Genomic DNA, 23,882 nt, shown 5'->3' with positions numbered 1-23,882 from the left:
GTTCGTAGAATAATTCTCAGTTTTCAGACGAGCAAACAGAATCCCAGAGAGCAAGCAGATGAGCCATACCCAAGGTCACACTACATATTTAGGCTCTGCAACTTTGAGACCAGTGGCTCACACATCCCTTCAGAGGCCCAAATAATAGCTGATAAACCTTCAGTCACAGGGCCTGTCTGCATGACAACAACCATAAGGGCAGTTTGACTTCTCCCCCCGGAGAGCAAGTGAATGGTCACTTGCTTACAAGAGGCCCTAACTTGAAGGAGAAAGATACCTCCACGGGGAATTGAAAAGAACATGGGCTTTCCCAGCGTGCCAGGCTGGGGTCAGTTGCCAGCTCTGCAATTTGTTGGACAGTTGACCTTGTGCAAGTCCTTTACCCTCTCTGGGCCTCAGTTTCCTCGTCTGTTTGATGGGAATAATAATACTCTTAGTTGACTTCTTAGGGGACTGAATTAAATGAGACAAAGTATGAAAAGCAGCTAGCACAGAAAATATTACCTTTTTACCTCCTTAAAGACCAAAATTGATAAAATGATTCATTCAGGGAAAGATATTATATTTCTGAGTTTACCAAATATGCTTGAAAACATTCATGGTCTCACCTTCCAGGGTAATATGAACACCCTTTTCCCTTGTCATGAATTATCCTGTCTACATTATCTTACAGAGGCAGCTTCCTGACAGAGCCAATTTCTAAAAATGCATTGGTTTTGAGGTATAGATTGATTTTTTATTGTGATAAATTAAAATCCAATATCACCCAAAACGACACTAAACACACAGAGACTCAATTTCTCCCCTTAGATGTTCAGGCTCTCTGATATTAAAATGGATGTGGAGCTGCTGTCGGGCCTGCAGGAGCCTGAGTGGTGAAGTAAGCAAGCAAAGGGTATGGAGCAGGTATATAGAGAAAAGACGGTAAAGAGAAAAAAAGGCAAACCAACGAAGTGGAGGGAGGGAAGAGGACACTTCCTACTTCCTGTTTGGTGAGCATCAGGGAGCGACTCAGATGTGTCCCCAAAGCCTAGGCCTTTGTCATATAATTTGCTGGGAGGTCTCAGGCGGCACTTCTCTTTGGGTTCTAGGTTTCTTCATTCATAGATGAGTAGGGTAGTCAATGCCAAGGGACTTTCTATCCCTGACATCCTAGGACTGCGTAACTCTGCATCATGTACATTAGTCTTCCTGTACTCACTGCCTGTATGGCAAAGTTAGCATCTTTGGCATGAGCATCTTGGGCTCCAATATCTGGCCCAGACAATTAGCATTTCCTTATAAGTTGACTTATTCATTATTTTCTTCTTCCTTCCTTCCCTCTCTCTTGTTCCATCCCTCCCTGACTGCCTTCTCTCCTTCCTTCACTGTCCAATTAGCATCACTGTCACATGCCAGGGCCTAGGCTAGACACAGCAATAGATGAGACAAGGTACCTTGTGGAACATGTAGTCTGATGGGGGTGTGAGTCAACTCACTATGATAGAGATGACCATGTGCTACGACAAAGGTGAGCAGAAGATGCTGTAGGAACGTTATGAAAGGATTTCTTAATTCTACTGAGAGGACCTAAGAAAGTCCATACCAGAGAGAGGACAATATAACTAATAATAACACCTAGAGCATTTTATTATACCAGGCACTACTCTAAGTCTTAGGGGATTAATTAAATCCTCATTTAATCTTGCACCAACCCTAAGACTTATAGGTCCTTTTATTATCCCCATCTTACAGACGAGTAAAAGAGGCATAGAATCATTAATAAGATTGCTTTCTGGCCACACAGCTGGTTAGGAGTAGATCCAAGGCAGTCTGGATCTTGAAGCCGTGCTCCTTCCACTATGCAGTTTAGCCTCTCTGGTGCCAGTACCACACTGGTGAGGAGTGTTGGCTGTGGATTCAGACAGACCTAATATGAATCCTGCTCAGAGGATGAAATGCATGAAGCACTTAGTTTAATAAAGCACCTGGCCTGGAGAAAGGGCTTGATAAATGGTAATTGCCGTGCTGTATTGCTGTTGTTACTGTTGTTGACATCGCTGGACCCCGAAACATGAGGAGATGTTCACTGGGTAAAGAGGGACAAAGGACATTCACAGTGGAGGGGTTACCTTGAGCAAATCAGGAAAAGTGGGCAGTGCACGGTGTGTGCAGGAAATAGCAAGATGGTACCCCCAGCATTCTGCTCATCCACTGATGAGCAGATCTTATACTTCCAGATCTGCTACATAGGGCTGGGCAGGGTATGCACTGCGTAGCTCTAAGGGGAACTAGTCATAGGATAGTCAACCAAAAGTGTGTATACTTAGAGCAATATCTTCCCAGCAAGGGCAATGAGTCTTAAAGAAAGGGAAATTTTCCTGATTTGCACACAAAGGCATTTTATGGGCTAAGAGTGACCTTATAGTCACTTATAGTCACTGTACCTTCCCCCTCTATATCTAGTGCAGCTTCAGGGACACAGAGTACACCGAATAGTAACTGGGGCTGTAAGGGACAGGATTTAATCAAAACTCTTTGGTCTGACATTCTAGTCCTTCTCATCTGGCCCCTGCCCTCCCTTCTCAGCTTCCTCTCTCACCGATAGCAATCACACATCCTCCCATCCAGAACAACTTGGCACCTCACTCCTCTCCACACTTGCCTTCCTTCATGACCTTCCCACTTCAGGGCCTCAGAATCCACCCCGTCTGATCCCCCTTGCCGGGACACTGATCCTGTTATATCTCCGACTCCAAACCCTGTCTATCCTTTAGGATTCAGCCCTTTCTTCCTAAATCAGTCTGTATTTTTTACAGACGAAAAGAAATAATTTCTGCTTTTGACCTTGCATGATGATTTTGTCTCTTTCTCTTATTAGACTCATTACTCTTGCTTTGAGCATTTAGTTATTTACATACGTCTTACCTCCTAGGCTGTAAGTTTCTCGAAGGAAAGGTTTCATCTCTATGGTTCTTCATGAACTAAAGGTTCATCTCTATCTACCAAGTAGAATGTCCTTTTCACTCACTAAGCATTTGTGAAATGCATGAATGAGTGAATGAACTGAGCAGAAGGGCAGCACGGTCTAGACAGGGGTTCTTGACCTCAGCTGACCCAATATTGCCTTTTTTTTTAAACAAATATTTTTCAATCCTTCCTTTATTGTTTGGAAACAATTATATAATCTACCTACACAGAGGAAGTTTAAGCAAATCAAAATGTCCTAATTACAGCAGAAAGGAGAAATAAAAGATGATTTCTGATGAAAAATAATGTGAAATTTCTACATAGAACTGCTTGGTTACAACCACAGAACAGGACGGCATTGTCCCGTGTTTGCACTTTCTTATAATGAATACATTTGGGTTTAAGACAGCATTCAATTCAACACTGTTGACACTCTCTTCCTTATACTTGCTAATTTTAAAGAAGGGGCAAACCAGTCAAGTGCGGTGAACGTGAGAGCTGCACAGGACAGCGCCGCAGCAGCACCGTGCTGGGAACTCAGGGCTGAAGAGCAGCACGGTGGGCTGGCTTTGCAAAATGATGAACAACTCTTGGTGAGGTTCCAACAAGACAAAGTACATCTTTCTCAGTTTAGCTGCACTTCTGGAAAATTCGCTATTATGGATACGGTACAAAAATACCTTGCTGATATGTCAAGTAGAGTTAGGTCTTAGATTCGGGTAATTATAAACAGGTTTTTCATCTACATGAATATCTGGTAAGACATTTGCAAGTCATATGGCACAGGGAGCATTTCTGTTGTGTGTGACTGTCTTGTACATTGCAGAAAGTCTAGCATCCTTGGCCCCTAACAAATTTTTGCATTACCACCATCTCCCTAAAAAGTTGTATCAACTAAAAATGCCTACATACATTTCCGAAACACCTGTTACAGGACAGAGCCAGGCAAGTGGAGAATCGGTAAAGGAAACAAGCTTAGGAGTCATAAAATGTGAATTTGAATTCAATTTCTGCTACACATAGTAGCACTGGGCAAACCACTTATCCCCTTAGTTGACTCATCTGTAAAAAGGAGGTGCATACGGGCCAGCCCTATGGCGCAGTGGTTAAGTTCGCACGTTCCGCTTCTCGACAGCCCAGGGTTCGCTGGTTCGGATCCCCGGTGAGGACATGGCACTGCTTGGCAAAAGCCATGCTGTGGTAGGCGTCCCACATACAAAGTAGAGGAAGATGGGCATGGATGTTAGCTCAGGGCCAGTCTTCCTCAGCAAAAAGGGGAGGATTAGCAGTAGTTAGCTTAGGGCTAATCTTCCTCAAAAACAAAAAAAAAAAAACAAAAAAAACAAAAACAACAACAAAAAATAAAGGAGGTGCGGGTACTAAAAATCTCCAAGAATTGTTGGGTGTCAAATGAGACAGGATACACGAAAGCTTGTAATAAGCCTGCTCACAGGCCAGTCATTATCTAATCCAGTGTTGTGAGAGTCCTGTATACTGTTTCAACGGCTCCCAGGATGACAGGGACGTCACACAGACCCCCAGGCCCCAGCATCCTGCTCTACAGCCCCTTCATCCTCCGCCCTGTCTCCTCCTCTAGGACCAGTTTCCCTTCCTCTACTTCAGCTACTCTCCCCAAACCCTGCTCAGAACATCCAATTAGAACTGAAGGAAGTCCGGTCCTATTTTTGAGGAGACACAAATAAGGTGACATCTGGTTTTCACTGAAGAATAAATTAGTAAACCATCCCGGAAATTTAAGTGCAGTCATTGCATTTAAAACACCATTATCCCTCTATTATAAGGGACAATATTCAATCCTGGGCCACTCTCCACTCTCCCCTGCTAAGCCCTAGTTCTTCTGTGCACGTTTGCTGACTCTTAATCACTAAGTCAATCTATTTTATGTGTAATAAGTATCACTGAGGACCTACTATGTGGAAGTCATTGTGCTAACTGGATGGATAACAGTGACGAACAAAAAGATCCAGTCTCGTTCACGTGTGTTTACAGAGGTGCTCAATAAATATTTCCTGAAGGGAAGAATGAATGAACACACACATCTTTCTCTTATAGACATCTGTGCATTTAGAAATATGGTTTTCTCTTCCCTGACTTGCTTATTTGGTCCTCCCCAACCTACTCCACCACTGCCAGGTCAGTGTGCTCTTTTCTGTGAAAACCTTTCTGAATATTCTAGGCAAAGCTCGGTCTCGAGCCCCTAGGAACTGACAACTCCATTCACACCTGTGTCTCAGCAGCTCTCAGTCCACTGTAAATCCAGAAGAAGTGGGCTCTACCAGACACTGAATCTGCTGGGGCCGTGATCGCTGACTTCCCAGCCTCCAGAACTGTGAGAAATAAATGATTGTTGTTTACAAGCCGCCTATTTTATGGTATTTTTGTTAGAGCAGCCCAAGTAGACTAAGACGGGTATGTTATTATTAGTAATATCTTACTAACATCAAGGATTCTGGAACAGACTGCCCAGGTTTGGATCTCAGCTATGCCACTTATTAGCTGTGTGACTTACAGTATTCGGACCTCAGTGTTCTCATCTGTACAGTGGTGACAATAACAGCACTGACTTCATGGAACTGTTGTAAGATAATTAGAATGGTGCATACAGTAGGGCCAGATCAGTGTTGGCTGAACCAAATGAACAAGCAAAATCTACATGCGATTGTGGCAGCAAGATGTAGGATCATCTTGAAAAGTTGATGCAAACCACTGCCCTCTTTCTGAAAAACAGATGTATCTTTAGGATTCTGCAATATTTATGATTTTTTATGGCATAAAATTATAATAATTCTAAGGAATAAAATTACAAATGAGGAGAGAAGAGAGACAATGAGTTTCTCTGGAAAGACACAGGATTCTGAGTTGGATGGTCTATTCTGAGCCTACAGCCAAGTCAGGGACACTCCCAGAATCTTAGTTCCCTTATCTGTGAAATGAAGACGACATCACTCCTACCTCGGTGTCCACTGGTCTGATCCGGAGATCTGGTAACATACTGATATAAAACCATTACTACCCCTAATTTGCTATTGCTCCCACTATTACCAATAACGCGTTTACATATGACATTTCCTGCATTTCCACTGATCCCTTTGACGTATCAGCAATACCTGGGTATTTGAAAATACGAACAGCTTTCAGGATTGATTTATTCCCTGAAACATGCTAATAATAAAATAATAAAACAAAATTTACTCATATAAGGATTGGAATCAAGAACACTTTGAAATTCAAGACAAGGTGTAAATTGCTGCAAAGGGTCTCTTTAATTGGGATCAAAACATTTTTGACAGCTTTTGGATTTTAAAATTCTAGCTATTGTCACGTTCTGCAAATGTTTCTTTTCTTGGTTTGAAAAAAAAATGCAGTCAGGCTTGAGCAGGGATATAGACACGATAAACAAGGAAGATTTGTCATTCCAAATGACAAAGACCCTGTTCTCCATTTCTCCGATATGTAGGACAGACACTTCACTGGGATGCCTATCCTGCACAATCCCGTCAGCCCCTGCTGGGCAGTGACAAAGTTTAGTAAACTGTTCCTGGAGGTTTTGAAAAACCTCCATTTCTCTGAAGATAAATCACATCCATAGGGATGACTTTAAGAGAGAAATAGAACCTTAAAACTAGTCTCAGTAATCAACTTAGATGCGACTTTGTCCAACACTGCATCCTCTACTTGACTGCCTTCTACAATTTCCCCATCATATGGTTGTTGCTTGAATACTCCTAGTGATGGTAAGCTCATTTGCACAGAAGGTGGTTCCATCTAACTGTTGAGCAGCTCTGAGTGGTAGAAAATTTTTATTCATGAACTAAAACTGCTTCTTAGAAACTTCTATCACCTGGTCTCTCTTCTATTCCTTAAGTCACACGACCCACGCCAGCTTCTTATTCTACTATACAAATTTTTGGAGAGATGAGCCCTATAATATGGGGTGCTCTGCCCCCTATTGTCTCTACTTCAGGCTTAAACAGTTCAGTCCTCTCTGCCAGTTTTCCCCAGACCTGTGTTGAGGTATAGCAACAAGCCAAGGCTGTAGAAGCTGGAGGCTACAGAAGCCTAACGCTCATCAAACAGAACTGGAGTAGACTAAGCAGACAGAAATCGCTTAACTCTGCCTTCATCCTGATTCTCCACTATGGATCTCACATTTTTTTCCACAAAGCCAAATGGCTTTGGGCTGAAATAATGATTTTACTGTTGTTCTCTTTGTGTCCAGCTAAAGAATCAAAGACAGCATTACAAAGTGTGGTAGTATCATTCTGTGGGGCCAGTTTGGCGACCCTTGAATGAAGATTTAGATGAAGGTAAAGAGCATAAACTGCCTCTTCTCATTAGTTAAAATTCGGTGATTAGGACTTTCATTGTCTGGGCACAGCTTATTCGATGGTGGGGTACATGATGGGAGAGCAAGGCCACAAAACATGGCCCCTGGGACAAGATAAAGCATCATACTCTGCCTCACTCCTGTCCCTTTGGTTATGCCAGCTGTCATGGTGATGGGCAGGCATGGAATTGGGAGGAGACTAGAGATGATGACATCATATTGGGGCATAGAAATCATTGTGAAAGGCTTGATCCACATTACTTGGCTCCCTACCATAAAGGATACTAAGGGATCAATAATCTCCCCCAAGTTTCTGCAAGCCTGTGTGTTACCCAGGACCCCAAGAGGATGCATCTGTGTTGAGAAGTGTTGGCTCAGCACAGTTTCCAGTCTCCCAGCTGCCCTGGTCCCCCCCAGGATATCTTTTGATTTGTTTGTAATCTTTTAATCTTTTTTTTTTTTAAGTTTGGCTCTGAGCTAACATCTGTTGCCAGTCTTCTCTCTCTTTTTTAAAATTTCTTCTTCCCAAAGTCCCCCAGGACATGGTTGTATATTCTAGTTGTAGGTCCTTCTGGTTGTGCTATGTGGCACACCACCTCAGCATGGCTTGATGAGCGGTGCCATGTCCGCATCCAGGATCTGAACTGGCAAAACCCTGGGTTGCAGAAGCAGAGCGTGTGAACTTAACCACACGGCCATGGGGCTAGCCCCCTGTTTGTAATCTATTTAAAATGTGAAGTTCAAAACTGAGCTCAGGTCTCCAAACTATAGTCTGCCCAGGAAAAGGAAAAACTTCCCCGGGTTTAGAAATCATACTTTTTTTTTCTTTTTTTGAGGAAGATCAGCCCTGAGCTAACATCTGCCAATCCTCTTTTTGCTGAGGAAGCCTGGCCCTGAGCTAACATCCGTGCCCATCTTCCTCTACTTTATATGTGGGACGCCTACCACAGCACGGCTTGCCAAGCGGTGCCATGTCTGCACCCAGGATCCGAACCAGCAAACCCCGGGCCACTGAAGCGGAACGTGCACACTTAACCGCTGCGCCACCGAGCCGGCCCCAAGAAATCATACTTTTGTTAAGGCAGAAGATGCTCACATTAGGCTTTTAATCTCACTACGTTCAAGCTCCTTTACTACAGATGCTTGTGGCCTCATTCTGAACTCCCTTCCACCAGGGTATCCCCAGGTAGACCCACCTTTCTCTACACAGAGAGGTCAACCGCAATGACTTTTGACTCAGGCCCACTGGAGGCGTATTCCCAGTTCTGCTGCCTACATGCTGGGTGGACTTGGGAAAGTCATTTATCCTGAGAGAGCATTTGCTTAATCACGGTTAAGCAAAAAGACTCATGAGCCAAACTGCCTGGGTTCTGATCCCGTCTCCACCACCACTTACTCTCAGCAAGTTACATATACTTTTCTCTCCTCAATATCTTCAGCTACAAAATGGAGATAATACTACTATCTACTTCACAGTGCTGTTGGGAGGATTGGATGAATTGGCACTTATCAAGGGCTTACAACAAGGTCTGGCACATATTACGTGCTCAATGAAATAACTATTATTATTATCTCACAAGACTCTTGTGAAGACAAATCTGAATAATGTGTATAAAGTGACTAATGTGTTCCTAGCAGATAGTAGTTAATAAATGGGAGTTATTATTACTAGTTATTTTTCATTGTGGTAAAATATACGTCACGTCCAATTTACCATTCTAACCATTTTAAGCATACAGTTCGGTGGCATAAAGTACATTCACAGTGTTGTGCAGTCATCACAGCCAGCCACCACTAGCACTGTTTTCCTCTTCTCAAACTTTCACTCTGTGCTCATTAAACACTAACCCTTCATTGCCCCTCCTGCCAGGCCATGGCAACCAGTGGTCTACCTTCCTTCTCTATGAATTTGACTCCTCTAGATACCTCATATAAATGGAATGTTACAGAATTTGTCTTTTTGTGATTGGTATATTTCACTTTGTACAATGTCTTCAAGGTTCATCCATGTTGTGGCATATGTCAGAATTTCCTTTTTATTGCTGGATAGTATTCCATCGTATGCGTATACTGTATCTCATTTATCCATTCATCCATTGATGGACACTTGGGTTGTTTCCACCTTTTGGCTATTGGGAACAATGCGCTATGAACATGGGTGTACCAGTATCTGTTCTGTTACTAGTTATTTGGGAGTAACTTTTCTTCAAGAAAACCCATTTTTACTGTTAAATTATCATCCTACTACCCATATGGTGTCCTAATATGAGTCAAACAAAGAGGAGAAAATAATAATGCAAAACGTCTAATGTTAAGTAACTTGGCTAACTGAGTATTATTTATATAGTGGTTGATAAATTATCTTGTGAACTTCAAAGGAGGTGATATATGTGGAGGTGTTTTATAAGCTGTAAAGCACTGAATAAATAAAAGGAAAAACATGTCCATCTGACTCTCACTCTCTTGACGAAACAGATCATAGAATGTTTTCCTGTTTTTCCTTTACCTTCAATGAACAGGACCGACAATGTCAGGCAAGCCCTGGGGATAAATCTAGGAGCTAATTGCCGCTGGGAGGTTGATGAAAACACAAATCACTTCTTTGGTGGGTTCAGCAAACATATCAGCCCTTACATTTCCTGGTCAGGCAGCAACAGATATTTCCGAGATTGAAAATTCCATTTATTCTTTTTGATTACAGCAGTCGCAAGGTGCCGCAAGTTCAACTTAAGAGAGTCTGGATGCTTTGACCGAGTCAAAAGACCTCCATGTGTCTCCCTCTAGGACAGATGTCATTAAAGTTGCCAGCACACAAAGAAATTTAACTTAAACAGTCACATTACCCACTGCTCTTCAAAGCTCATCAATCTCCCATTAGATTACCAGAACTACGTGACACTTTTATCACAATTACACTATAAGAAACACGGTGCAGTCACACTGCGGCCAAGTCAGGGAAGAGCCTCCCTTTGATGGACGGTCATAGCTGATCAAGTTTGTCAGTTGCTTTATGTGTTTTTATGCTTGTTTGATATTCCTGCCCAGCGAGTAGAGGCTTTTAAGGGCACATCTGTCAATGGATTCAATTTCACAATGCCATGTGGCTCTTTTACTTACCCCTGTCTTCTCATCAAAGATTTTGATTCCTCCAAAGGAGATGGTTAAAAAGATTTTCTGTTTGTGTTCTCCTTTGGAACGAGCGCCAGCAACAACGCCCTGTTGAAAGGAAGGACATGGTTTTTACTTTAGTGTTTTCATTTGAAAATTCCCTGTGGTCCCAAAGGCATGTCAGATACCATCAACCAATGCCACCAATCGTGCACACTCCTTTCCCTTCACCCCTTCCATGCTTCCCTACCAGATGTGCTTGCGTCTTCTTGATGTAGAGTAATACACATCCTACCTGTTCTAACGTTGTATAAATAGGTATCTGAACATCAATTCATTTGACTAGCCAAGATTTATAGAATACCTTTGTGCCTAGAAATTTGGTTCAGAATTGGGATCTCCAGATAAACACAATATGGCTCTTTTACTAATATCTTTGCTGGGTTTTGTATTAGATATGATTTTAATCTATTCAATAAGGGTACGCCACTGAATATATTCCTAAATCTGATTTTATCTTTATATTTCTGGAAAAAGTTTTCATATCAATTTTAGAGATTAGAAAGAATCAATTTTAGAGATTAGAAAGAAAATAAAACTAGTGCCAAGCTGCATGTCTCAATTTTGTTTGGAAAAATATGATTGTCATAGTTATATGCCTATGGTTTGGAATTTTTACCCACAGACATTTGTATTTTCCCCTACTTTTTCCCTATCATTCCTGTCCTCTTGAGGAAAGTACCTACCAAACGCTTTCCACTTATCAGGACTTTGTTTCCCCACTTTTCCAAACTTTTCATAAACTTAAGAGATATATACATATGAGTCAGTTAAAAGGTCAACGTCACAAAAGGTGAGGATGTTACTCTGATCAGTGCTTGGTCCCTAGGGCCCAGGACAGTCCCTGGAGGGCAGAGGGAACTCAGTAAATTATTGCTATATGGCTATGCCATCCAGAGTCCCCAAAGTTGATATGATTTAAAGACACTTGCTTTTTAAATTAGCCTCTGGGGCAGCCCATTACAGGTAAGCATGGGCTTCGTGTTAGGGTACCGCTCAGAGGGTAAGGCCATGTCAGCGAGTCACACTCCAGGGCTCTTGCTGACTCTGCATTAGGCATTTCAGGGCTCAGCCCTTCATCACTGCGAGCCTCCAGAGACGTCAAGATGAAGCCCAACTCTCTGCAGTTATGGCTCTGGGCTTTTAGGAGCAGGACGGTCTAAAATAATAATGATTTCATATTTCCAGGAGATAAAAGCAGTTTGTGCTGTTCTCAGAACAGCACGTGCTCTACGTCAGTCTCAGAGAATGACCGCATTGTTAGACAGCAATGGGTGTGACCAGAAGGCATAAGGAAGGGGCATTCTCTGGAGGCTGTTGGACTACCCTCCCTTTGGGTATTGGAAATTTTCTGTGGAATCAGAACATCAGGATTATACTCCTGGCTCTCTGTGATCTTGGACAAATTACTAAATCTCTCCATTCCACTTCCTCAAGTGTAAGTACCTTTCTTGCATGCTTGAGAGAATTCAACGAAAATCTGTATTAAGTACCGAGCACAATGCCTGGTACACTGTAAGGATGGAATAAAAATTCATTTCTTCTAGTATGTGAATGACTGTGCCTTAAAGCCTGTGGTCCAGTTCCTGTGTGGCTACATCCTAGTAGGAAATTCACTTCCTCATGAGGCTCCCATTCATTCTCAAGCATCTCCCACACACTCACAGACTTACGGAATGTTAGAGGCAGAGAAAACCTTAAAACTAAACTAATCAGTCCAAATTTCCCAACTGACAGATGAGAAAAATGATGCCCAGAAGGTTGGGAGGACAGTCTCGAGGTGGTGCAGAGGGTTGGTAAAAAGCTGAGACTACAACTCCGCCCGCTAGACTCCTGGTGCAGGAGCAGGTCTTGTCCTGCCCACTGTGTCCTCCTCCTGGCTGGCCGAGTCTCTCACTGTAACCCGACCCAGAGGGCACTAGCTTTCAGCTCCTCAGGGCTGCCATACATTGACATAAGACACCTCCTCCAATGACCACCCTCTGAAGAGTTAGAGAGTGACTCCCCTCCAAAGCCGAGCCTTCTGTCTCTTTACCTCCCTCCCCCCATTCAAAGCCTTCCAGATTCCAGTGTGCTGCTTGCTTTCCCATCGATGCACTGTGGGATGTTTTTAATGACATGGGGGAATGGGCAATGTATGTCTTTGCAATCCCAGGGGTAATTGCTATTTCTGTTCAATGCCACCCTATCACCCACCTCCTCTGATCCCTTAAGCCAAGGTACCACATCCTCCATGCTGAACTGCAATCCATCCTTTCTCCCTGCTTCGTTTCTCCTCGTGGCGCTGACCACCATCTGACGTGTTATATACGCATTTGTTGACTGTCTGCCTTTGCCCAATAGAACGAAAGCTCAATCACGCATGGGACTTTGTTTTATTTGCTCTATGTGCCCCGTGCCCAGAACAGGGCTGGGCATAAAGCAGGCACGCAGAAAGGTGAACTGACTTTCCTTCACCCGGTAGTGGACAAGCCAGACTTCGGACCTAGGACAATTTGACTTTGAAATCTGTGTTCTCGGCTGGAGTGAGAGTAAAGTAATTTATGCTGCCATCCCTCCACACCCTAACCTCCAGCCTCAGGCATCCAGACACACAGAAAAGAGAGAAGAAGAAGTAGCCCCATCACAAACAGAAGGATTGGAAGGACTGTGTCACAGGGGAGAATTGCCCTCCTCCTTGTTTCCTGGGTGAGAACATCACAGAACACGGTGGGGAAAGGGTGGCACCTTTGGTCAGGAAGACTAGCTTCAACGTCTCCATCTCCGAAACGGTCCTAACAGGCTCTGGCTCTTAGAACTACTGCAACATCCGACAGCAATAATTCCTGGCACATAGTAGTGCTGGCTAGATTATGCCCCCCTTGCTTCCTGGCTCCGGGTAGCCATCAAAGAGCTCCCTGGGAGAGTACGGCTACATATAACAGAGGATGGAAAGAGAAACACGCAGGTTCCAGGAGCATTTCTGCTTGGGGCTGCTAATGGTAGCTTGACAAATGAAAGAGAGAAGGACTATTCACATGGTGCTATCTTTAGGGAAATAAAACTCGAATTTTATCAAGCACGTTTCTCCTGTGAGACAGGACCCTGAGTCCAGCTCTGAGAAACTGCACTAAGTCCAAGCAAGCCTGCCACCGGACAGCACGGCTCAGGGTCTCCTCTCCCCACAGGATTATTCATGGCTGTCACGCAGAACTAACGAAGTCCAGGAGACAGCTCTGCTTGGGGAGGTAGATGATGTGGACGTAGGCGTCATGTGGAGCTCTGTGCCTAATATTAGCCACCTAGTAAGTCACTGTGGGAAACCTGGGAATTAGAGAGTCAAACATTTCTGGGATACCTACTACATGCTAGAAGCTCTCTTGGATGTCCTAGAATTTAGCCCATACCGCAACCCCGGGGAGTAAGAATTCTCTCTCTCTTACTCTGTATATGAGGAAACAAGGTCAGGAGTCAAGTGACCTGCCCACACCTCAAGGAACTAATAAGACAGAGCGGGAATTCAGCAGTGATCTTTCAGATTCCAATACTGCGCTTCCTTCTGCTGTAATGATCTCTAACAGCCTTTTTGGGAAGCATAGATTAAAAAAACCCGACTACATAATATACTGCAGATATGTCAAAAATGTTCTGAAAATAGCTAGGTGGAACTACCAGCTCCCAGACTCAGGAGTGAAGAGGAACTCTAAAATGGGAGTAATCATATTCCTTACCTTATAAGAGTGTTGGGCCATTTAAAGGAACCGTACTAAAGGAACCATTTAAAGGAACATACTGCACTTGGCACTGTATGCAGCTTGCAGGGGGAGCTCAATAAATAACAGTGGCCATTATTACTAGCAGTCATATTGATATTATTAAGCAACACCACATGCTAGGCATTCTGTGAAATGATTGACACAGGCATCTCTAAGGAAGGCACAGCACACAGAGGCAGTGTCTTGATGGAGGAACTGACACACAGACGGGGTCAGGGGTGTCAGGCAGGACTGACAGGCTGCCCTGTCCAGCTCAGGGGTTGCTGTGAGAATCAGATAAGGCCTTTCCAGGAAAGGGCCTTAAGAAACCTCACCAGCATGGTGCACGCACATGATGGGATGACCGAGACAGGAACATGGAACAGGCAAAGCACACGTGTCAACACAACAGGCTTCAGGCATGAATGGCTGAAAACCTAGAACGCTATTCCAGAAAGCTCCATGAACTAAACCCAGTCTCCAATCCCAGTCCTACTAGTTACCAGCTGTAGGATCTTTGGAAAAAAAAGAAAAAACTCATCTTAAGTTTCCCTTTTCCCAGTTAAAAAGAGGAATACTAATATCTTTCTCTGCCCTGCTTCGTGCCCAGAGATGGGCCCCTGTGGACTGCATTCTCTGGTCTTCTGAGCTTCCTGCCCTCTGGCTTCTAGTTGGATTCCACCAATGCGAGACACTGGCAGGAGATCAGAGGGTAAAAGGACAGAAAGGTCGGGGTATTTCTTCCCACTTCGTTCTCATCCTTCATCCTGGTATATCCCTGGCAGTAGCTATATTTTTGCTTGGTGAGGGAGGTGACTTCCTCCTCCATCCCCCTCTCCTGGGTTCCAGTAAATCTCTTCTCCCCAGGGTGGTAAAAGCTGCCCACTGTTGCTAGTTTCTGGGTACCTCACCAGCTCTTGTCTGCTACCTTAACCTTGTCTACCCTTTGTAAGTAGCTCCTTCATCGAAATGTCCTCATTTGACTAGCCAGATGTTTCTTATAGGACCCTGACTGACAGATTTAGGGCTCTGTCATTAGCCCTCCAAGCACTGTCTTTGGGAGATCGGACCCTCTCCCATAGCTTCAGCCACCACCATTTTGCCCAATGTCTCTGAGAGCTGACTACTTTGGAAGTCAATGAATAGTGGCTATAGGGTGGTAGCTTACTGGTAGGGGCTTAAAATCTAGTACAGGAACCAAGATAAATTAAATGCAGATACAAAACAGAATATAATTAAGCACTAAACTATTTCTTATCAAACACTTGGCATCTGGAGATCTAAGTTTGAGTTCTGGACTCATCACAGATTAAATGAAGGTTCTGGGGTAAATCCTTCAATTTCTAGAACTTCAGGCTCCTTATTTAGAAAACAGGGCGGCTAACATCTATCTCACAAGATCAGAAGAGATAATATACATGAAAACTCAAAGTGTGACAACGAGGATGCTTTGCTGGTGGACAGGCCATGGCCCGCTCACACTCACAGTATGAATCTCCTCTCAAACCTCCATATTCCAAGAGAAAACTCTCCAAAACAGGAAAAAGCACCAGCATCAGTTTCAGAGAGTCTAACAAAGCAAAACAGAATTTTTTTATTTCTCATATGGCCTAACATGAACAAGCAGGCCTTTCTGCAAGGCTAAGAGGCATTTTGTACTTCTCTCTGTCTTCCTTTCCTGGGCAGGTGGCCAAATGGAGAATCGATCATTTATGTTTCTGTGTTTCCTAAAGAAAAACCACTGGGAACTGAAATGTCAACATTCTTCTCAGCAACTTGCAAATAATGAAACACAATTGTCTGGGAACCAAGAACCTCTCAACAAGTTCAGCACATCTGACAGGAGTGTGTTATTGTAGGACAAACTCTTAGGGCTTTGGGGACCTCATGGTTATGAGGGGTGACAGATGGAGTGCTTCACGCAGGTAACACACACGCACACAAGGTCAACAGGCATCACCAGGCCTAGTCCAGCTAGCTTGGCCCAACATTAATCGTAAGGGAGAACCCTCAGGAAGCACAGGCTGTCTCCGGCCTCATACCCACTTAGACATCAGCGCTTCCATGAAGGCAGCAACCAATGACCTGCTCCGTGACAGACGCCTGGTGAATGGCTATCTGCCAGGATGCTTGGGGGAGATGCATCAGCTCTTTTCTCCTCCTCAGCAGACCTGTGGCTCTGGGTGAGAACCAGGTCATGGAGATTTCCTTAATGTCTTTTACTTAATATTTGTCAGGAGCAAATATCCATTTGCATGGCTTCAGCAAGAATCAATCCTTGCCTTAATCCGCATCCTCAACTACGGTGTCTTTGGGGAGGTAGGCCTGGCTCTGCCTGACTGGGCAGTTGGGAGAGAAGCTGAGCATGCGAGGCTCAGTCTCTTCTGGGTTCTCTGTCTGCAATCGGCCCGCTGGTGGAGAAGAGAGGAGGCATTCTGCTCTGACCTCATGCATGAGTCACAGGTCCTGCTCTGGGACAGGGCAGGGGCCGGGGGACCATAGAGGGCTGCAGTTATCCAACTCCCTGATGAACCAACTGGAATAGCCTTTCTCTTTCAAGGATGCTCACTGTGGCTCTGTATCTCATCACATCCTCTATTACAGCATTTATGAGTCATAAAGATGGAATTCAGAATTCTTCCTGGCAGACTCCTTTGTCTATTTATCAATCAGATTTGAACTTGGAGGAAAAAGAGGGCTCACTATTGGGCTGCCCTAAAATCTCATAAATTGCTTAATTATTAAAAAAAAAAGCATACAGTAACCTCTTCCAAGGTTAAAATCTGTGAAATCATGACTTTGATGTCTTTTACTCCTTTTTCTAATACACCTTATAATAGATACATAACTATTACAATGAAGTTTGCTTATGTAACAGCTAAAAAAAGAAAAAGAAAGGAATGGATACACAGATTAGAAAATAAGAGTTTTTTAAAGTGATGATTGCTACAGCCATACTACAGGCAGACAGCATCTGATATACATGTTAAACTGCTAAGAAAATTCGCATAGTAAAAAAAAAATAATTGTTGCGATTTATTAAACATGTATGCAAGAAAAGGTAGTGTAGAGGGGTTTTACAGACATTGTCCCCCCTGATACTTTTAGGCACTTGGCCAGCCTTGTTTTTTCCTTTTCTTTTTTTTTCTTACATTCCAAAAAGTTACACTGACCAAATTCTGTCCTCAGGGACTCTTCGAAGATATGAAAAAAATGCTTATACTATTAGATGAGGAGAAAAATAGGATAAAACTGCATAAATAGTAATTCTAATTATATTACATATATGTATATAATTCATATAATGTACATAAAAATATAAAGAGAGACTATAAGTTACACACAAAAACATTGACAGTGATTTTCTTTGTGCGATGGGATTGTGGACGACTTCAATTTTCCTCCTCATACTTTTCTGTATTTTCAAAATATTTTACAATGAACATCTTGTGAATTCTATAATCAGGAAAATAAATATATGATTTAAATGCATAAGATATTTTGTAGACTTCTTGCTATTTCTTGATTCTTTCCCAATAATTTACATACCTTTTTACAAAAAGAAACAGACTATATGGAGACCAGAATCTGGGGACAAACAATCTTCTTTTTTGTACGTTTTTAAAGGCCATTTAACAATTTTATTATTTTGTATATTTAATTTTCTTATTTTGTATATTTAAAATTTTTCCAATTTATTTCTTAGCTTTCTCAATGAAAAGCCTTCTTTAAAGCATTTAAAATCAGAAGCCTCTGGGGCCAGCCCCACAGCTGAGTGGTTAAGTTCGCACGCTCTGATGCAGGCGGCCCAGGGTTTTGCTGGTTCAGATCCTGGGCGCAGACATGGCACCACTCGTCAGGCCATGCTGAGGCAGCGTCCCACATGCCACAACCAGAAGGACTCACAACTGAAATATACAACTGTGTACTAGGGGCACTTGGGGAGAAAAAGCAGAAAAAAAAAAAGATTGGCAACAGTTGTTAGCTCAGGTGCCAATCTTTAAAAAAAGAAAAATCAGAGACCTCTTTGTGATATCTCCAAATCTCAATATTTAGTTACATATCACTTTAAAAAATATTTTCCCTTTATTATAAAGTATTTGAGAGACATTAGTAGAAATTATAAGAATTAATAAAGTCAACTTTTATCTTAATATAGTATCTTTTGCCATATTTATCATATGGTAAAATATACAAAATTTATTTTAAAATAACAAAGTAGTGAAAATTCATAAAATCTAAGAGATTATGCAGCTTGATAATTTTGTACTTTTATTTTTGCAAGCATTGGACAATGAAGGTAAAATTGAATAAAATGTGATATACTCAAAAACTATAAAACAGGGACTAACAAAACACCTCCACATGGTAGGCACTCAATAAACATTTGCTGAATGATGGAAATCTCTTCCCAATGAACAAATGCATGGATTCATCAGTGAACCAAATCATTTACCAATACACAAATAAAATTTTTTGATCATAATGATTGTAGTCATTTTTTTTCTCAGTCATATTAAACCCGTGACATTTAAAATAAAATGTTTGCACAGCACCTTGAGTTTCATCATGGAATCTTGACATAACTTGTCTCCCCGAGCGGCAGAAACCTCGTCTATCCCAATCAGCTTGGCCTTGTACCGGACCCCGTCACCTTTAAACCTCTTTATCAAAGTGGCTTCGCTGCGATCCTGACCTGAAAACAGAGAAAAGCAGGGTTCAGACACGGAGGGGATCAGGTCCCATTGGCTTTAAATATCCACAGCACTGAGATTCCTTCTCTGGCCTCACCTATGTTCTAGGAAAGTCAAATCATTGGGCCAAGTAGAGAAGAATGGTAGTACTCCTGGATGCAAGTTCTGGCTCTCATCTTTTATGTCGCCATCTTGAACCCACCTGGCTCTATCCTTTTAAATGCTGAGTCAGAGGAGCTTGGAAGGTGGTGGTGTAGGAGGATCCTGGACTCATCTCTTGCCACAGACACTACAATCTATAATAACTACCTGTGGAACAGTGTCCTCCGAGAGAGATGTGTAGAGTGGATAAAACAAACTCCCACAACAAGGGACAACACTGACAGGGGAGGAAAAGGCAGAAATACAGCCCTGCTGCTGAGGGGAAAAAGCCACACCCCAGCCACAGAGCTTCAAGGCTGGGGACAATCTCAGAGGTACGGAGCTTTCCCAGGAGGAGGGGGGGATCCGAGCTCCACAGTAGGCATCCCGGCCCTTAGATTCAGCACGACCAAGACGAGATCCCATAATACCCGGCTTTGTTCCCTTTGAAAACCAATGGGGAATACACCCAGGAAAACTACAGAACTTCGGAGAAAGAAAAACCTGCTCTTAAGGAGCGCATGCACAGATCCACCCCATCTGGAAACCAGCACAGAAACACCAGATAGAAAAGTGTGTAGTCCATTGGTAAGTGACTCACTTACTAAGCTCAGGGCACATCTTGGAGAGGCAGGAGGCGGCTGGGCCCACCCCCACAGGGACTGAGACACTGGTGGCAGATACTATTAGGATATAGTTCAGTCTCAGTCATGCTGACACAGAGGCTGGCAGCCACCATTGAATTCCTTCCTCTAGCCTGTTACTGCAGGGAAGGGTCTGCCCCGCCCTCTAGAGGACCTGAGGCAGTCAAGCAGAGCCAGGGCAGCAGTCGCCCCACAGTCTGGCCCCACCACTGTGAACCTGTGGGCCTGTAGAGGCGGGGCCTGTGGGCCCTCTGCAGTGGGGAAAGTAGGTCCGAATCAGTGAGGCATGCATGCAGGCCCTTTAGGTGTATGGGCCCATGGGCAGAGGGACATGTGAGCCCATGGCAGACTTGTGCCACTGGCCATCACAAACAGCCACAAAGGGGTTCTGCCTCACCTTCCAGCACCTGAAACAATCGTGCACTGCCACACCTGGGGCGGGCTCCACCGTCTGCACTCCTGAGGCAGCTGTGTACTGCACGGCAGCACAGGCAGATCTGGGGAGAGGCCTGGCCAGCCAAAAGAGAGCTGACGACAGCTGCACATTGGAGGGAGCGGCACAAGAGGCCTGTAGCAATTGTGAGCCTCTGAGTCTAGCAACGGGCCACACTGGGGGCCTGACTCACTTAACAGCAAAACAGCAGTAGTTGTGTGCTATTATATCTTGCAGCCAGCTGTGGCAGGGCTTGTCTTGCCCAATAAAGTGACTGCAGCAGTCCCACATGGCTGAGCCTTACAACCAGCTGGGCTTGGGGCCAGCCCAGCCTACCTTTGCACCCATAGCAACAGCAACCCTGCCACAACCAAAGGGCACATGCAGCCCATGTGGGGGACGCTTCTTGAACATTTGGCATGGGTGATGAGGGGGAGCACATTGCTGGGCCCCATGACGCATCTCTTACTTGAGGCCACATTTCCAAGATTGGGAGACATAGCTGATCTACCTAATACATAGATATAAGCACAGAGAAGTAGGCAAAATGAGGAGACAAAAGAATATGTTCCAGGGGCCAGCCCTGTAGCTGAGTGATTAAGTTCGTCTGCTCCGCTTTGGTGGCCCAGGGTTCACTAGTTCAGATCCTGGGCACAGACCTATGCACTGCTAATCAAGCCATGCTGTGGAGGCATTCCACATGGAAGAATTAGAATGACTTACAACTAGGATATACAACTATTTACTGGGGCTTTGGGGAAAAAAGAGAAAAAAAGGAAAAAAAGAGGAAGATTGTCAACTGATGTTACCTCAGGGCCAATCTTCCTCACCAAAAAAAGCATATCGTTAAAGAAAAAAAAAAGGAATATGTTCCAAATAAGGGAATAGGACAAATCTTCAGGAAAAGAACAAAAGGAAACACGAATAAACAATCTACCTGATAAACAGTATACACTAATAGTCATAAGGATGCTCACTGATCTTTGGAGAAGAATAGATGCACAAATTGAGAACTTCAACAAAGAAGTGGAAAATTTAAAAAAGAACAAATCAGAATTGAAGAATACTATAATGGAAAGGAAAAACTCACTATAGGGAATCAACAGCAGAGTAGATGACACAGAAGAATGGATCAGCAATCTGGATGCAAGAGAAGAGGACATTACTCAAGATGAACAAAAAAAGAAAAAATAATTAAAAAGAATGATGACAGTCTAAGGGGCCTCTGGGACAACATCAAGCACACTAACATGCACATTATAAGTGTCCCAGAAGGAGAAGAGAGACAAAGGGGCAGAGGACTTAGTTGAAGAAATAATAGCTGAGAACTTCCCCAGCCTGAAGAAGGAAGCAGACATCCAGCTACAGGAAGCATAGAGAGCACCAAACAAGAGGAACCCAAAGAAGTCCACACCAAGAAACATGATAATTAAAATGTCAAGAATTAAAGATAAAGAGAGAATCATAAAAGCTGCTAGAGAAAAAGCAACAAGTTACATACGAAGGAAACCCCATAAGGCTATCAGCTGACTTCTCAGCAGAAACCTTACAGGCTAGAAGTGAGTGCCATGATATCTTCAAAATGCTGAGAGGAAAAATATCTACAGCCAAGAATACTCTACCTGGCAAGATAATCATTCAGAATGGAAGGGGACATAAGAGTTTTCCAGACAAGCAAAACTAAAGGAGTACCACTAAACCAGCCTTACAAGAAATGTTAAAGGGACTTATCTAAGTGGAAAAGAAAAGACCACAAATAGGAATAAGAAAATTATCCAAGAAAAAATATCACCTGTAAAGGCAAATATACAGTAAAAGTAGTGGATCAACCACGTATAAAGCTAGTATGAAGGTCAAAAGACAAAAATATTAAAATTATCTAATTCCATGGTAAGAGGTTAAGAGACACACAAAAATAAAAGAGGTAAAATATGATATCGAAAACACAAAATGTAAGAGAGGGAAGTAAAAGAGTAGGGTTTTTAGCAGAAGACCAAACTTAAGAGACCGTCAACTTAATATAGATTGGTATTTACACAGGTTATCATATATGAACCTCATGGTAATCACAAACCAAAAATCTATAATAAATATACAAAAAATAAAGAGAAAGGAACCCATACATAACAATAAAAAAGCCATCAAACCACAAGGGAAGAGAGCAGGAGAAGAAGAAAGGAACAGAGAGGAAGTACTAAAACACCCAGAAAAAAAGTAACAAAATGGTAATAAGTACATATTTATCAATAGCTACTTTAAATGTCAATGGACTAAATGTTCCAATTAAAAGACACAGAGTGGCTGAATGGATTAAAAAAAAAAAAAAAAACAAGACCCATATATTCTTGCTTACAAGAGACATACTTCAGATCTAAAGACACTCATAAACTGAAAGAGAAGGGATGGAAAAAGACACTTCATGCAAATGGAAAAGAAAAGAAAGCTAGGGTAGCGATACTTTTATCAGACAAATAGACTTTAAAACAAAAACTGTAACAAGAGATAAAGAAGGGCATTACATAAAAATAAAGGGAACAATCTAACAAGAGGACATAAAACTTGTAAATATCTGTGTGCCCAACATAGGAGTAACTAAATACATACAGCAATTATTAACAGACATAAAAGGAGAAACTGACAGTAACACAATAGTAGCAGAGCACTTTAACACTCCACTTATCTCAATGGATAGATCATCCAGACAGAAGATCAATAAGGAAACACTGGCCTTAAATGACATATTAGACCAGATGAACTTAGTAGATGTATTCATAAAATTCCACCCAAAAACCCCAGAATACACATTCTTTTCACATGCACATGGAACATTCTCCAGGAGGGATCACATATTAGGCCACAAAACAAATCTCAATAAATTTAAGAAGACTGAAATAATACTAAGCATCTTTCTGCCCACAACAGTATGAAACCAGAAATCAACTACAAGAAGAAAACTGGAAAAGCTATAAATATGTGGCGAGTAAACAAAATGCTACTGAAGAACTATTGGGCTAACAAAGAAATCAAAGGAAAAATCAAAAAATCTCTGAAGGCAATTGAAAATATGACATACCAAAATTTAGGGGATTAGTATACACAGCAAAAGTGTTACTAAGAGGGAAGCTTATAGCAATACAGGATCACCTTAAGAAAAGAAAAAAGCTCAAATAAACAATCTAACAACACACCTAAAGGAACTAGAAAAAGAAGAACAAATGAAGCTCCAAATCAGAAGAAGGAAGGGAATAAATGAAATAGAGACGAAAAAACAGCAGAAAAATATCAATGAAACTAAGAGCCAGGTCTTTGAAAAGATAAACAAAATTGACAAACTTTTAGATAGACTTACCAAGAAAAAAGAGAGAGGCTCAAATAAATAAAATCAGACACAAAAGAGGAGAAATTACAACAGACACCACAGAAATACAAAGGATTATCAGAGAATATTATGAAAAGCTATACGGCAACAAATTGGATAATCTAGAAGAAACAGATAAATCTTAGACTTACACAACCTTCCAGAACTGAATCAAGAAAAACTAGAAAATCTGAATAGATAAATCATTAGTAAGGAGGTCGAAAGAGTAATCAAAAAGAAAAGTCCAGGACCAGATGGCTTCCCTGGTGAATTCCACCTAACATTCAAAGAAGACTTAATACCTCCCCTTCTCAAATTCTTCCAAAAATTGAAGAGGACAGGACACTTCCTAACTCATCCTAAGAGGCCAATGTTACCCTGATACCAAAACCAGACAAGGACACCACGAAAAA

The 23,882-nt window shown here is 42.5% G+C and overlaps 1 protein-coding gene across 6 annotated transcripts in view; it reads right to left on the bottom strand.

The window, feature by feature from the left end:
- Positions 1-23,882, bottom strand: part of DAB1 (DAB adaptor protein 1) — a 395,398-nt gene that overhangs the window by 115,678 nt on the left and 255,838 nt on the right. For all 6 annotated transcript variants that reach the window (XM_046660109.1, XM_046660108.1, XM_046660106.1 and 3 more), the window contains 2 exons: positions 18,756-18,895; positions 10,415-10,513 (listed from right to left, as the gene is read on the bottom strand). In XM_046660109.1, the coding sequence (XP_046516065.1) occupies positions 10,415-10,513; positions 18,756-18,895 (239 nt within the window). The remainder of the gene's footprint in view (positions 1-10,414; positions 10,514-18,755; positions 18,896-23,882) is intronic.

Source organism: Equus quagga, chromosome 5, assembly GCF_021613505.1.
Source record: "Equus quagga isolate Etosha38 chromosome 5, UCLA_HA_Equagga_1.0, whole genome shotgun sequence".
NCBI classification, from domain to species: domain Eukaryota; kingdom Metazoa; phylum Chordata; class Mammalia; order Perissodactyla; family Equidae; genus Equus; species Equus quagga.
The sequence above is the reverse complement of the archived record's forward strand: the minus strand, read 5'-3'. Positions and strand labels throughout refer to the sequence as shown.